This window comes from Panthera uncia (genome assembly GCF_023721935.1).
Source record: "Panthera uncia isolate 11264 chromosome B3 unlocalized genomic scaffold, Puncia_PCG_1.0 HiC_scaffold_1, whole genome shotgun sequence".
NCBI classification, from domain to species: Eukaryota; Metazoa; Chordata; class Mammalia; order Carnivora; family Felidae; genus Panthera; species Panthera uncia.
The window spans coordinates 7,894,198-7,907,038 of record NW_026057582.1 but is presented as its reverse complement, the minus strand read 5'-3'; the positions used below and the strand labels follow the sequence as shown (position 1 = coordinate 7,907,038).

Below are 12,841 nucleotides of genomic sequence, written 5' to 3'. Positions count from 1 at the left end.
CTCGGAGGACAAGGCAAAGACGAACAGCAGGGTTACTGCCTCCACCAGCACACTGGAGACTGGTTCTATCCGACTGTCCCCTCTGCTTGGCTCAAGTTACGTCCTTAAGTGGGTCCTAAACATTGGGGATACGGGAGCACCTAGCTCATCACACACGTGTGAACTTTCGGGTGGATTAGACTGTAGTTGCTGGGTGTGTGTAGGGCGCTTCCTAACATGCTGAGCTGAAACAGAACTCCAAGATCCAATTCTTGCTTTCAGAGTTTAAAATCTTTATCTCCAGCCCTGGCTTCTCTCCTCAGCTCCTGAGATGTGTTTTCGATCTCCTGGTAGACATTTCTAAAGGTCCCACCGGCGTTTCAAAAAACTCCTACCAAAGTACTCTCGTGACCTTGTGCAGTCTCCCAATCATCCTCCTGTTTCTCCCACCTTCCCTAGAACCTCTGAAATCATGTGTCTTCTTCCCCTCCCTCACCTTTCACATTCAGGATTAACTACATCTCCTGAATCTCTCTGAAATCAGTCCCTTCTTTACCTTTTTTTAAAAAAACTTATCTTGAGAGAGAGATAGAGTGAGCAGGGGAGGGGCAGAGAGAGGAACACACAAAGAATCCCAATGATGCTCTGCACTGTCAGCATAGAGCCCGACGCGGGGCTAGAACTCATGAACCAGGAGATCATGACCTGAGCTGAAACCAAGAGTTGGATGCTTAACTGACTGAGCCACCCAGGTGCCCCTAACCTTTTTTCTTAAAAGTTTACTTATTTATTTTGAGGGGGGGGGGAGGGACAGAGAGAGAGGGAGTCACAGAATCCGAAGCAGGCTCCAGGCTCCGAGTTGTCAGTAACAGAGCCCGATGCGGGGCTCGAACTCACCAAGTGTGAGATCATGACCTGAGCCAAAGTCGGACGGTTAACTGACTGAGCCACCCAGGCGCCCATGGATCTCAAACTTTCAAGCTTTAAAGGACGGGTGTGCTACTGGGCCCTCAACCCAAACCACCTTGATGACAAGAGGGTAAGGGAGTAAGTAGGATTGAGAATCAAGTTCAAGTCTGTCTCCCAATCAGCCCTGTTCAATAGAAATGAGGGCCACGTATAGAATTTAAAATGTCCTGGTAGCCACATTTTAAAAACAAACAGATGAAATTCATTTTAAACGATTTTTTTTTATATATCCAAAGTACTATTTCAGTATGTAATGAATTTAATAAGTATCAGGTATCTCATTATTTTGTTCCCAGTAAGACCCCTGAAATCTGTATTTTGCACGTACAGAACATCTTAAATGAACTAGCCTCATTCCCAGGGCTCAAAAGTCACAGGTGACAAACGACTATAGTGTCGGAGATTGCAGGTTTAGGTCCTGGGCTTCTCCCATTGAGCCTTTAGTCCTAGATGGTTCCTCCTGCTAGACAGATGTCCTGTGAAAACAGGGAAGTCCTTTGCCAAATTTCCCCAGGTTCTACGAGTCCATTACTAATCTACTTAAATAATTTAGAACTCCATCTTCCCCGTATTTATTTCCTTCCCGACCCTCCATAAGCCTTCGGTGGGACACTTTCGATAGCATTCTAATTCGAAGAGGGAAGGAGTATCAGATCGGCTTCAGGCACTTTTCTTTCAACAGTTGCTCCGGGGGAGGAGGGTGGGGTACGCTCCCGGGTCCCACCCCCAGGGATAGATCAGGGCCGCACAACACAGTCCTTGCTCAAATCCCAACGGTTACTGCCAGCGATCTTTCCACTTAAGTGCAGCAGCTTTATCGGTAAGTTCCAGGGCACCACTTGTTTGTAAAGATGAGCTCGTGCTCCAGAACTCGCCGTCATCACAGTCCTGCCCCGCAAAGGGATTCATTCCACAAAGACTTCTAGAGCGCCTGCGTGCACACACTCTAGTGGCCAGAGGAGCCGAAAAGCTCGCCTAGGGGGACCCCGGTCTAGTAGGGGAGGGGAGTGTCCCAACAAGCAGCCCGAGCCAAGCACCCCTCCGGCGCCAACACACGCAGCAATCGCCACAAGCCTCGGGGGCAGATCTTACTGCCGCTTGGCAGAACAGTACGAAGAGGCCGAGCAACTTGCGGCCACCCAAGGCACCGCCGAGCGGCCCCGTCCCGAGCCCCGCGCGCTCGGGCGGCCCACGGCACACCCGTGGGCGCCTCGGTCCCCGCCAAGCGCGACCTCGGGCGGCGAGAACGGCGGCACCTCACAATGCGCTGGAAGCGGCGCCTCGCGCTCGGGCCCTTCCTCAGTCGTCGGGCCCGCGTCCGCGTCGTGCCCTCCGGCGTCCTCGCTCGAGGAACGGCCCGCGGCCCGGAGCCTCCCGCACCGCTCCCACCAGACCCCCGACCCTCGCCGCGGAAGCGCGGCGGCCCCGGGGCGGAAATTGCCGGACCGCCGGCCGCCTCACGAACTACAGTTCCCGTGAGGCTGCGCGGGGCCGGGCGGCCTCGGCGCAGGCGCGCGCACGGCGTGCGTGGCGGCGTCAGCAGTTCTAGAACGTTGCTGTGGTAGCGCTCGGGCGCCATGTTAGGACGAAGGGGAAGGAGGAGAAGCGCTTAAAGCGGCGGGAGCGGTGCGGGAGTGGGGTTGGACCCAGGGCTGAGGCAGGCCCCCCCCCTCCCTCCCGCCTCAGTGGATCATGCCCAGGGCGGCAGCGGCGGCGGTTGCGGGGGGGAAGTGACTGGGCGGTGCCGGCGCAGGAGACGATGCCGTTGTAAGTGATTTGTATTCTGTTTTCTCTAGCACGCCGGCGGGGCCTTGGGGGCGTCGGGGGGGGAGGGGGAGGGGGAGGGGGTGGCGCGAGAGCCGGGCCCTCGGCCCGGGGAGGGGGGCGGGAGGCAGGCGGGAACGGGGCTCTTCCTGTTTCCTCACCCGCTCGCCGCCGCACTTCCCCTAGCGCTCGGTTCCCGCTTCCCCCCACCCCTTCCTGGCTCCGCGGCCGTCGGGCCGGGGGGCCTTCCCCTTCCGGGACGGCCGGGGGAACCCGGACCTTACTGCGCCCGCTTCTCCGCCCGGTCCGAAAAAAGGAAAAGAGAAAACAAAACAAAACAAAACAAAAAAGCCAATGCCTGGCGGCGGGGAAGGAAGGCCCTGCTGGTCGCGGGGTCGGCACACGGGGTTCAGGTTCGCTCTCGGCGTCTCCCAGGCGCGTTTCGATGCTCTCTTCCTGGTCTGCCTCCGCCGCGTCCCTCTCTTCCTCCCGTTTCCAGGATGCCCAAATCGTGCGCCAGAGTTAACCCACTTCCACGTCCCAGCTTGCACGAGCACTAGCTCAAAGCGCAGTTTCGAGCGTCGAGCCTTGCTCAGTGTTTGGACCCCCCCCCCCCCCGCCCCCAGGCTTTCCCCCACTCAGCGAAGGGGCACTTGCCAGGGTGTGTGTCCTCCGCAGCGCGTTTTGTTGGGTGTTGCTCTGTTTTGTTTTGATAGGGCAGTCGGATGCATTCTGCTTGCCTTCTCCCTCCGTCTCTAGCGGTGCTTTACATTTTTCTCATTGTGGACTTAAAGCTGGTCCATCCCCGCCTCTCTGGTCTCTCTAGGGCTGCGTCTTCTCCCTTGCTTCTCTTGTCGGGCGTTTTAAAAAAGTTTCTATTTTCTTTCTCTTTCAAAGAATGAGATGTAATTTGCGAGCTCATTGTTGGGATCGGAAGTAGCTTACAGTTGTTTTGTTTTGTTTGTTTTTCCTTTCTGCGTATATGCAGCAGTGTCGAGGCCTAAATAGTGAGACTGCATTTCTTCCATTTATGAAGGTTCAAGTGTAAGAGTGCTCCTCTGAGACTAGACTGAATTTTCTTCTTTGTGGTCCCCCAATGAACCATGTAATTGACACTGGAAGTTTTACTTAAATGCAAAATAAAGGTCTTCTGATTTCTAGACACCTAATACAGCACCACAGGTTTATTTCTTTATTTTTTTAAGTAAAGACCATTTCTTTTTCGCAAATATCACTGATTACAGTTTTACAAGTTTATAGGTCTGTGTACTTGTGTGCGTGTGTCTCTTTACAGCCGAGGCCCTAACTTTGACACAGGCTTTAAGACGTCTATTGCTTTTTATACAGTATTTTTAAAAAGAATTTCATGCTCCTTCTCACCCGCTCCTGTCATTTTTAAAGGACCTGTCAACATTTCTGTAATGAGAATATTTGCTAGTTTTAATTAAATATGCAGACCTAAAATCTTGGAATCTGCAAGATCCCTGTTAATTGATTCATTCATCCTTTTAATGAAATGGTGGAAAGAGGCACTAGGAGCACTGATTTTTGTGGTATTTTCCAGTTCAGCAATTAAATGTTTTTAGTGATGCCATGTGACTTCTTTGTGTTAGCTCACATCTTATTGCTGTGCTTGAAAAGCAACTTTATGATAATCATGGCAGTGTTACAAATTGGTCAGTGATAGGAAATGTATGCCTTGAAAGGTTTTAATTAGAAATAACATAGTTGTGTCTTTCTCTTTAGAAAATAAAAATACTTTTACACCTACTTTTTCCCAGCATTCTTTGAGGAAGGGAGGTGTACGTTTTCTGTAAAGACCTCAGAGCAAAAATTTTTTTGGAAGTAAGTTCAAATGTATAAAATGGAAGACAGAGTTAAGGCAGCAGATTCATACATGGATAATTAGCTTTCCAGTGTGGTTTTTTTTTTTTTTTAATTTTTTTTTTCAACGTTTTTTATTTATTTTTGGGACAGAGAGAGACAGAGCATGAACGGGGGAGGGGCAGAGAGAGAGGGAGACACAGAATCGGAAACAGGCTCCAGGCTCCGAGCCATCAGCCCAGAGCCTGACGCGGGGCTCGAACTCACGGACCGCGAGATCGTGACCTGGCTGAAGCCGGACGCTTAACCGACTGCGCCACCCAGGCGCCCCTCCAGTGTGTTTTTTGAAATGTTAACAATATGGCCAGCTTTTCATTAGCTGTCCCTTTCATTTTTAACCATAAGCATAGTATACATTTAAGTAAACAACAGAAAGACCAGACTGCTTAGTTAAATACGCCTTTTTCCACATTGATTGGCTTTCTTTGTTTTTCATGTTCTGGTGTCACACTGTCTTTCATTTCATTTCTTTGAAGCTATGAATTGTGATTTCAGACTAGATCTTGTTTGATTTCCACTTGCAGTTTAGGGATGCCTGTCCTGTTAAATTTGGGTGGGTGGGAGTGTGTATAGACCTTACGTGAGTTGTCAGAATGGGTTAAATCAAAGAGTATTGAAGTTCGTTATAAAGCATTGTGAACAAGTGTTCCTGTTTTGTCTAAAAAGCATATGTAATAGCATGTGTAATTTTGAAAGGCTGGTCCAATTTAAGAGTCATGGTGATGGGGCACCTGGGTGGCTGAGTCGGTTAAGCGTCCGACTTCGGCTCAGGTCATGATCTCATGGTTCCTGGATGTTAGGGCTCTGGTCTGACAGAGCAGAGCTTGCTTGGGATTCTTCTCTCTCTGCCCCTCCCCTGCTTGAGTGCACTTGTTCGCTCACTCTCTCTCTCTCAAAACAAATAAATAAATTAAAAAAAAAAAAAAAAGCCATGGTGATGAAGATTCCAGAAATTTTGGTAATCTTAGGATCCATCAGTACAGTGTTTCTCTGGTAGGTATTGTTGACATTTATGGCCAGATAATTCTTTGGAGGGGTCTGTCTTATGTGTTGTAAGGTGTTTGTTTGCTTATTCATTTATTTATTTTTAAATGTTTTTATTCATTTTAGAGAGAGAGAGAATGTGAGTGGGGGAGGAGCAGGGAGACGGAGACACAGGATCTCCCAGGCTCTGAGCTGTCAGCACAGAGCCCTACACGGGGCTCAAAATCACGAACTGTGAGATCATGACCTGAGCTGAAGTCGGACGCTCAACCGACTGAACCACCCAGGCGCCCCCCAATTTTTTTTTTTTTTTTTTACAATAAATTTTTGAGAGACAGAGCCACAAGCGGGGGATGGGCAGAGAGAGAAGGAGTCGAAGAATCCGAAGCAGGCTCCAGGCTCTGAGCTGTCAGCACAGAACCCTTCGCGGGGCTCAAACTGACGAACCATGAGATCTTGACTTGAGCCGAAATGGGACGCTCAACTGACTGAACCACCCAGGCGCCCCTGTTGTAAGGTGTTTAACAGCATCCCTGGCTTCAACCTGCTGGATTTCGGGAGCCCCACCCCCCATCTCTCCAGTAGTGACAACCGAAAATGTCTCTAGATGTTGCAGATGTACCCTGGCAAGGTTCTTCCATTGCATTAATAGAATATAATGCCCTTCTGGAAACTATATTTTGATTTCTGCCCTACCCTGTGATGGGCGGATCATTATTTGCATGAGCTCAGTTCTGGCTATCACACTTACAATAAAAAGATTTTGAGGAGAGTAACCATTGTCAGTGGCCTAGCATTCATATAACATTTAGAGAATGTTGTTGAAGTTACTGGAGGAGATATTTAACAAGATTTGGGGGAGACCATAGCTTTTCTCCCGCCTATTGGGGGCTGTCCAAAAGTTTCATGAAGTTCTAATGGATAGAACGGGGGCCGCCTGGTGGATGGTAGTACCAGCGATTCTCACAGTGGGAGCTGGGGGAAGGGATGTCTCTGAGATCCTTTTAGGGAGTACATAAGATTCAAATTATTTTCATAATAGTGCTGGAATGTTATGTCTCTTACTCTATTGACATTTGCATTGACGGTGCGAAAGCTCTAGTGGGGAATGTTGTTCGTGCCTTAGGAAGAATCAAGGCAGAGAGAGGCACCATATTGTACTGGGAGTTCTTATATTTCTTCATCACACACGTACATTTCAAAATTTCTTGATGAAACAGTAAAACACGTTCATTTTAATCTTGACTCAAGTTTATGTCTCATATATGCCGTGGTAACAGAGGAAGTACACATGTATACTAAAAAGTTGCACACGTATGATTGATTTGTGAACTGCACTAGTGTTTTTCCTCACAGAGCTTTTTTATCTGAAAAAACAGATGATGAACCATGGGTTTTGACGTTTAACTTGACCGTGAAGTGATCCTGTCTCTTTAAGGAAAACAACTGACAGCTTTGGTGGCCAAATGATAAATTTGAACTTTGTGACAAAAGCTAGAATTTTGGAAATCTTGTTTGTGTCATCGTGAGCTTGACAGTTTCCCCAAAATTAAAAAAAATGTTTGTGACTAGATTGGTGGTGATATTAACGATAGTTTTTTTAATTTTGTGTAATAATGTGTCGACGTTTGGAAGATCTGCATAATTTTGTTGTAATAAAATTATACATTGGTAAAAAGTTCATTCAAAGGACAGGGTAGACCAATGGATTTTTTTTTGTTAAGATTTTATTTTTAAGTAATCTCTACACCCAACAGAGCGCTCGAACTCACAACCCTGAGATCAAGAGTGGCACACTGCACGGACTGAGCCAGCCAGGCACCCCTAGACTCATGGATTTTAATACAGCAGAGTACAGGTGGTTTATTGATAATAGTTTGAGCTTTCATACCGTAATCTTTCATAAGTTACCACTTGTGGAGTTTTGGTGTAGTATCAAAGAAGAATATCCACAATTATTTAAAAAAGCTGTTAAAATACTCTTCTCCAGTGAGGATGGTGTGATGCCAGGTTTTCTTCATAGGTGTGTTACCAGCACAACCTGTCAAAGGGATTAAATGAAGAAGCAGATAGGCGAATCCAGCTGTCTTTGATTGAGCCAGAATTAAAGAGTCTTGCAAAAATATAAAATAGTGGGATTGTCTCACTAAATTTTTTGTTTTGGAGAACAGTTTTAAACAATTATGTTAATGTGTAATAGGTTTCTTGGTACTTAAATACATAAACATTAAAAAACATATCCCAGTTATAATTCCAGTGCAGTAAATATTGGCAGACATAATCCATATAAGCAAAAGTTCTTTGGGGTCCTCAGTAAATCTTAAGACTTGTAAAAGAAGTCTGTAACCAAAAAGTTTGAGAACTTACAAATTGCTGCTGTACAGCAACAGCTAATAGCTTCCCGTCTGCTGTTTCCAATGGCGGTGCCATTGTAGCATCTCTGGGTGGCTTTTGGGCAGTCTGGAGGGATGGACACACAGTGGTTTAAAGACTTTTTTGTTGTCCTGGGAAACAATGCATAGATAACCTTTAGGGAAGATAACTTTAAAAAAATTTTTTTTTAATGTTTATTTTTGAGAGACCGAGAGAGTGTGAGCGGGGGTGGGGCAGAGAGAGAGGGAGACACACAATCTGAAGCAGGCTCCAGGATCCAGGCTGTCAGCACAGAGCCCGATGCAGGGTTCCAGCCCATGAACCGTGAGATTATGACCTGAGCTGAAGTTGGACACTTAACCGGCTGAGCCACCCAGGCACCCCTAGGGAAGATAACTTCTAACTTGGAGAGATTTTGGGTTTCAGATTTTAGGATTTAGAGATTTTTCTAATGAATTGCTTGCTGCCTAATAAATGTTGACTGTGGTTTTGAAATGTGGTATTTTACCTTAGGCCTGTTTTCAGTTCATGCTTTTTGATGGGGAAGTTAGGAGATAAGGTGTGGGAATTGAGTAAATCAGTTCCTATTCCCTGATCATTCCCACCTCCAGAGGTGAAAGTCTTCTGGCCAGAATGAAGCCATTTGGATTCCTAGCTATTTCCCATTTTGATGGGGTGGGAGGCATGTTTTTTATTCTGTATGTTCATTGTTCTGATTATTCGGTAGCTTTTAAATAATTGCACATTCTCAGTTTATGATTCACAAAACAGCAACGTTACAGGAGGTATTAATTCCCTATAAATAAATTGAGGCTTGAAGTAGTTACTTATCCAAGGTCTTAAGGGTGCTTACATTGTAAATTGGGGCTTAATTCAACTTTGGGTTCCGTGTTCTGTTCTCATTCTGGTACTATACCATCTCCTCAGAAGCTGTTTGATCAGCTCAGTTGGGATCTATTCAGATGTCTTAAGTAGAGTTAATTTTCAAGATCATATTTCTTGCGTGTAGAATATTTGAACCTCAAATTTTTTTTACTGCCGACATGTATTTATTGTATTTGTGTATTATACATAAACTATAATATACTACAGAACCTAAGATCTTAGTATGTATTTTTAGTGTTATTTATTTAAAGCTACGTACAGCTTTACCAGTCTACACGCTCCTATTTTGTGACGACTGCCTTCTGTGGAAAGTGTTACTTATTTTTTTTTATGTTTGTTTATTTTTGAGACACACAGAGCATGAGCAGGGGAGGGACAGAGAGAGAGAAGGAGACACAGAATCTGAAGAAGGCTCAAGGCTCTGAGCTGTCAGCCCAGAGCCTGACACAGGGCTCGAACCCATGAACTGTGAGATCTTAACTTGCCCGAATTGGGATGCTTAGCTGACTTTCTAGGTGTTACTTTTTAATCCTTGAGTTGTAGGTCTTCAGAATTATATAACATTCTCAATTGTGGAAATTTAAGGATTTGGGAAAGGGAAAAGTGTAGGGATTTTGCTAGGTAACTTTATTTTCTTTCTCTTCTGTCACAGAATTATCTTTCAAATTTATATTCCATCTATACTTTGTCCAGAAATCAGCTCTGGCATTTTATGATGGCTTTTACAGTTTATGGGTTAAGAATAGTATTCCTGTCATTTTGGTCATCAAAAACATTTTGTATTTCCTGCAGTTAATGTTTTATGCTATGACTATACACACACACACTATGTATAAGTGTGTATAAGTATACACACACTTATACATATACTATGTATAAGTACCTATGTGTGTTATAATACTGTTATAATACTATATATTATATAGTGTGTACTATAAAACTATGATTATATATATGAACATATATGTATATATGTTTAAGTTTATTTATTTTGAGAGAGAGAGAATCCCAAGCAGGCCCTGTGCTGTTGGCATAGAGCACAGTGCAGGGCTCCATCCCTCCAACCGGGAGACCATGACCTGAGAGATCAAGAGTCAGAAGCTTAACCAACTGAGCCACACAGGCACCCCAACAGTATATTTTTGACTATTCTTTTCTAATACATCTTTATGCTTTCTCAAATTCTGTTATATTTACATTGTCTTCATTTTCAAGTTGTACTTGGAAAACTGATGCATGAGTACTGTGGTCTGGCTATTTAAAAAAACATTTTTTTTAATATTTATTTTTGAGAGAGGGAGACAGGAGATGGAATGTGAGCATGGGAGGGGCAGAGAGGGGGGGAGACACAGAGTCTGAAGCAGGCTCCAGGCTCTGAGCTGTCAGCACAGAGCCCGATGTAGGGCTCAAACTCAAAAACTGTGAGATCGTGACCTGAGCCAAAGTTGGATGCTCAACCGACTGAGCCATGCAGGCGCCCCAGGTCTGGCTATTTTTTTTCACTGCTCCTAGTCTGTTGGGAGAGGGGGCAAGAAGGCAGTTGGAGGTGTCCTTAGGAAGGAAGAATAACTTGGCTATTATAATTGAGTGACAAGTACCTGCATAATCAGCCTTGCATTTCCAAAGTTTGCCTTTGGGATTCATCATAATTTAGTCCCTTGAGCATGAACTTACTGGACCCTGTGCTTACTAAATATTGGCTGATTCACTTGGAATACATATTTTAAGAACATAACAAGTAGTTCTAGATAATGTTTGGTACCGCTTAACAAAGAACACATGGCAGATAAATTAGTGATTCTTAGTCTAATTTCTTAGTGATCAAATACATTGTCTTGTCTGTATGCTTGACTAAGCTACTACTAAAATCAAAACACTCAATGTTAGGGGCGCCTGGGTGGCTTAGTCGGTTAAGCATCTGATTTTGACTCAGATCATGATCTCATGGTTCATGAGTTGGAGCCCCGCGTCGGGCTCTGTGCTGACAGCTCAGAGCCTGGAGCCTGCTTCGGATTTTGTGTCGATCCCTCTCTCTGCCTCTCCCATGCTCTCTCTCTCTTTCTCTCTGTCTCTCTGTCTCTCTCTGTCTCTCTCTCTAAAAAAAAAAAAATAAATAAAATAAAATAAAATTTAAAAAAGCGTTCCACGTTAGACTTCTTGTGAAAGTAATTGTAATATTTCTGCTAAGGATTAATATTGAGTGCACATTGAGACATTTTAGAAAGATCCCTTATTCCTTTTCTGTCTGGTGTCCTTTTCTTCCTGTGTAATCCGGATGGGCACATTATGTTATGTTTAAGGCTAAAGCCTCTTTACTGCAAATCAGACTGTGGTGAAATGTTACGTTGAGTAAGTTTTTGTGATTTACCGATTGCTTCCAAAGAAGACTATTAAACAAGTTAAGCTTTCGATTTTAGCTCAAATAACTAAAACTAGGAAGAAATGCTAAAGTGTTTTCTATTGGCTAGTAGCTTTGGATTTGGAGGCAGTTGGCTTTGTTGGTACCATACGCCACAACATATTCCACATGCTCAGTATGAGGAAGCAGGGATTCATCAGTAGTATGAGCTTTGTTTAAAATTGGGATGCAGTCATTACACATTAACCGTTTGGGAAAACACCATTGGTGACTTGTCCTTTCCTTTTCTGTGTTCGTCATCTGCCTAGACTGCCTCCCCCCACCCCATCAAAGTCATTCAGAGTGCACACACCTCCTTAACGATTTTCTTTGGCATAGCTTCGATTCTTTGTTTCTGTAGTATTTATTTTAAGCTTTTACTTTGCACTTGTTTTTTAAGGATCCCAGACCAAATTTGAGATTGTCACCCAGAGCAGAGACAATTTTTATATTCCTGATTTTAGTGTTGTCTTTCATAACATATTTAGGAATTAAGTAAATTCAGCCTAATAAATACTATGCTTTCTGGCAAAATTAAGGTAAATGAGAAAAAGAAGCTTTTAGAAAAACTGGATTGGTACAAAGTTTTATAAACTTGAACGCTTTAGCAGTTTTCTGGAGCAAGAAAATGGAGCGTGATTTTCTTTGTATTTACTATTTCTAATCACAGTATTGCACTGAAAAATTCATTTTTTAAAATGTTATTTATTTTTGAGAGAGAGATGAAGCGCAGTGGGAGAGGGGCAGAGAGAGAGGGAGACACAGAATCCAAAGCAGGCTCCAGGCTCCGAGCTGTCAGCACAGAGCCGGATGTAGGGGTGTGAACCATTGAACCCCGAGATCATGACTGGAACCAAAGTCCGACTAACTGACTGAGGCACCCACTTGCCCTATGAAAAATCCGTTTTTTGAAACTTTGTTTATTTCACTTTAAAAGAATGTGCTTTGGTTAGCATAAACTGATTTTAAAAATCTAATCAAAATGCTAATTATTGTTTTCAATTAAACATTTGTTTGGTGTTCCTTGCTGCCAGGGAAAAATTTTAGGGGATGATTTTGGCCTTCTTACTATCACTAACTTAATTTTATGGTGAATAGTAGAATTAGATGATTTTGCCTTTTGTAGGACATCATTAAGTTTGTTTTTAAAAATAATTTCACAGTGCTGAAACAAACCTTTAGAAAGTGCAAAGTGAAATTCTGTCTTAGTTCTTTTTGGTGTGTTTTTATGCGTTTATAGACATAATAAATTTTTCAATATATAAAACTGTTTTGTGAAAGATGTATAAAGACAACTCAGCATAAAGGTTACAATTATAGTTAAATGCCTGGGTTCTTATTCTGGCCCAGTGAATTTAGGTAAGCCGGTGTATTTGTTTGTTTCTTCTTTCCTTTCCTTTATGTTTATGTATTTTGAGAGAGAGAGAGAGAGAGAGAGACCGACCGTGAGCAGGGAAGGGGCAGAGAGAGGGAGAGAGAGAATCCCAAGCAAGCTCATTGTCAGCGCTATCTCACGAATTGAATCACTGAGGTCAGGATCTGAGTCAAAATCAAGAGTCTGACACTTAACCAACTAAGCCACCTGGGCGCCCCTACTTTCTTCCT

At 44.1% G+C, this 12,841-nt stretch overlaps 1 protein-coding gene across 7 annotated transcripts in view; it reads left to right on the top strand.

The window, feature by feature from the left end:
• The first annotated feature begins 2,084 nt into the window (after positions 1 to 2,084).
• Positions 2,085 to 12,841, top strand: part of PAPOLA (poly(A) polymerase alpha) — a 62,224-nt gene continuing 51,467 nt past the window's right edge. For 3 of the 7 annotated variants that reach the window (XM_049612199.1, XM_049612197.1, XM_049612193.1), the window contains exon 1: positions 2,085 to 3,125. In XM_049612199.1, coding sequence (XP_049468156.1) covers positions 3,067 to 3,125 — 59 coding nt within the window. In that variant the 5' untranslated portion in view covers positions 2,085 to 3,066. The remainder of the gene's footprint in view (positions 3,126 to 12,841) is intronic. The other 4 variants (XM_049612198.1, XM_049612195.1, XM_049612192.1 and 1 more) reach the window with 2 other exon arrangements.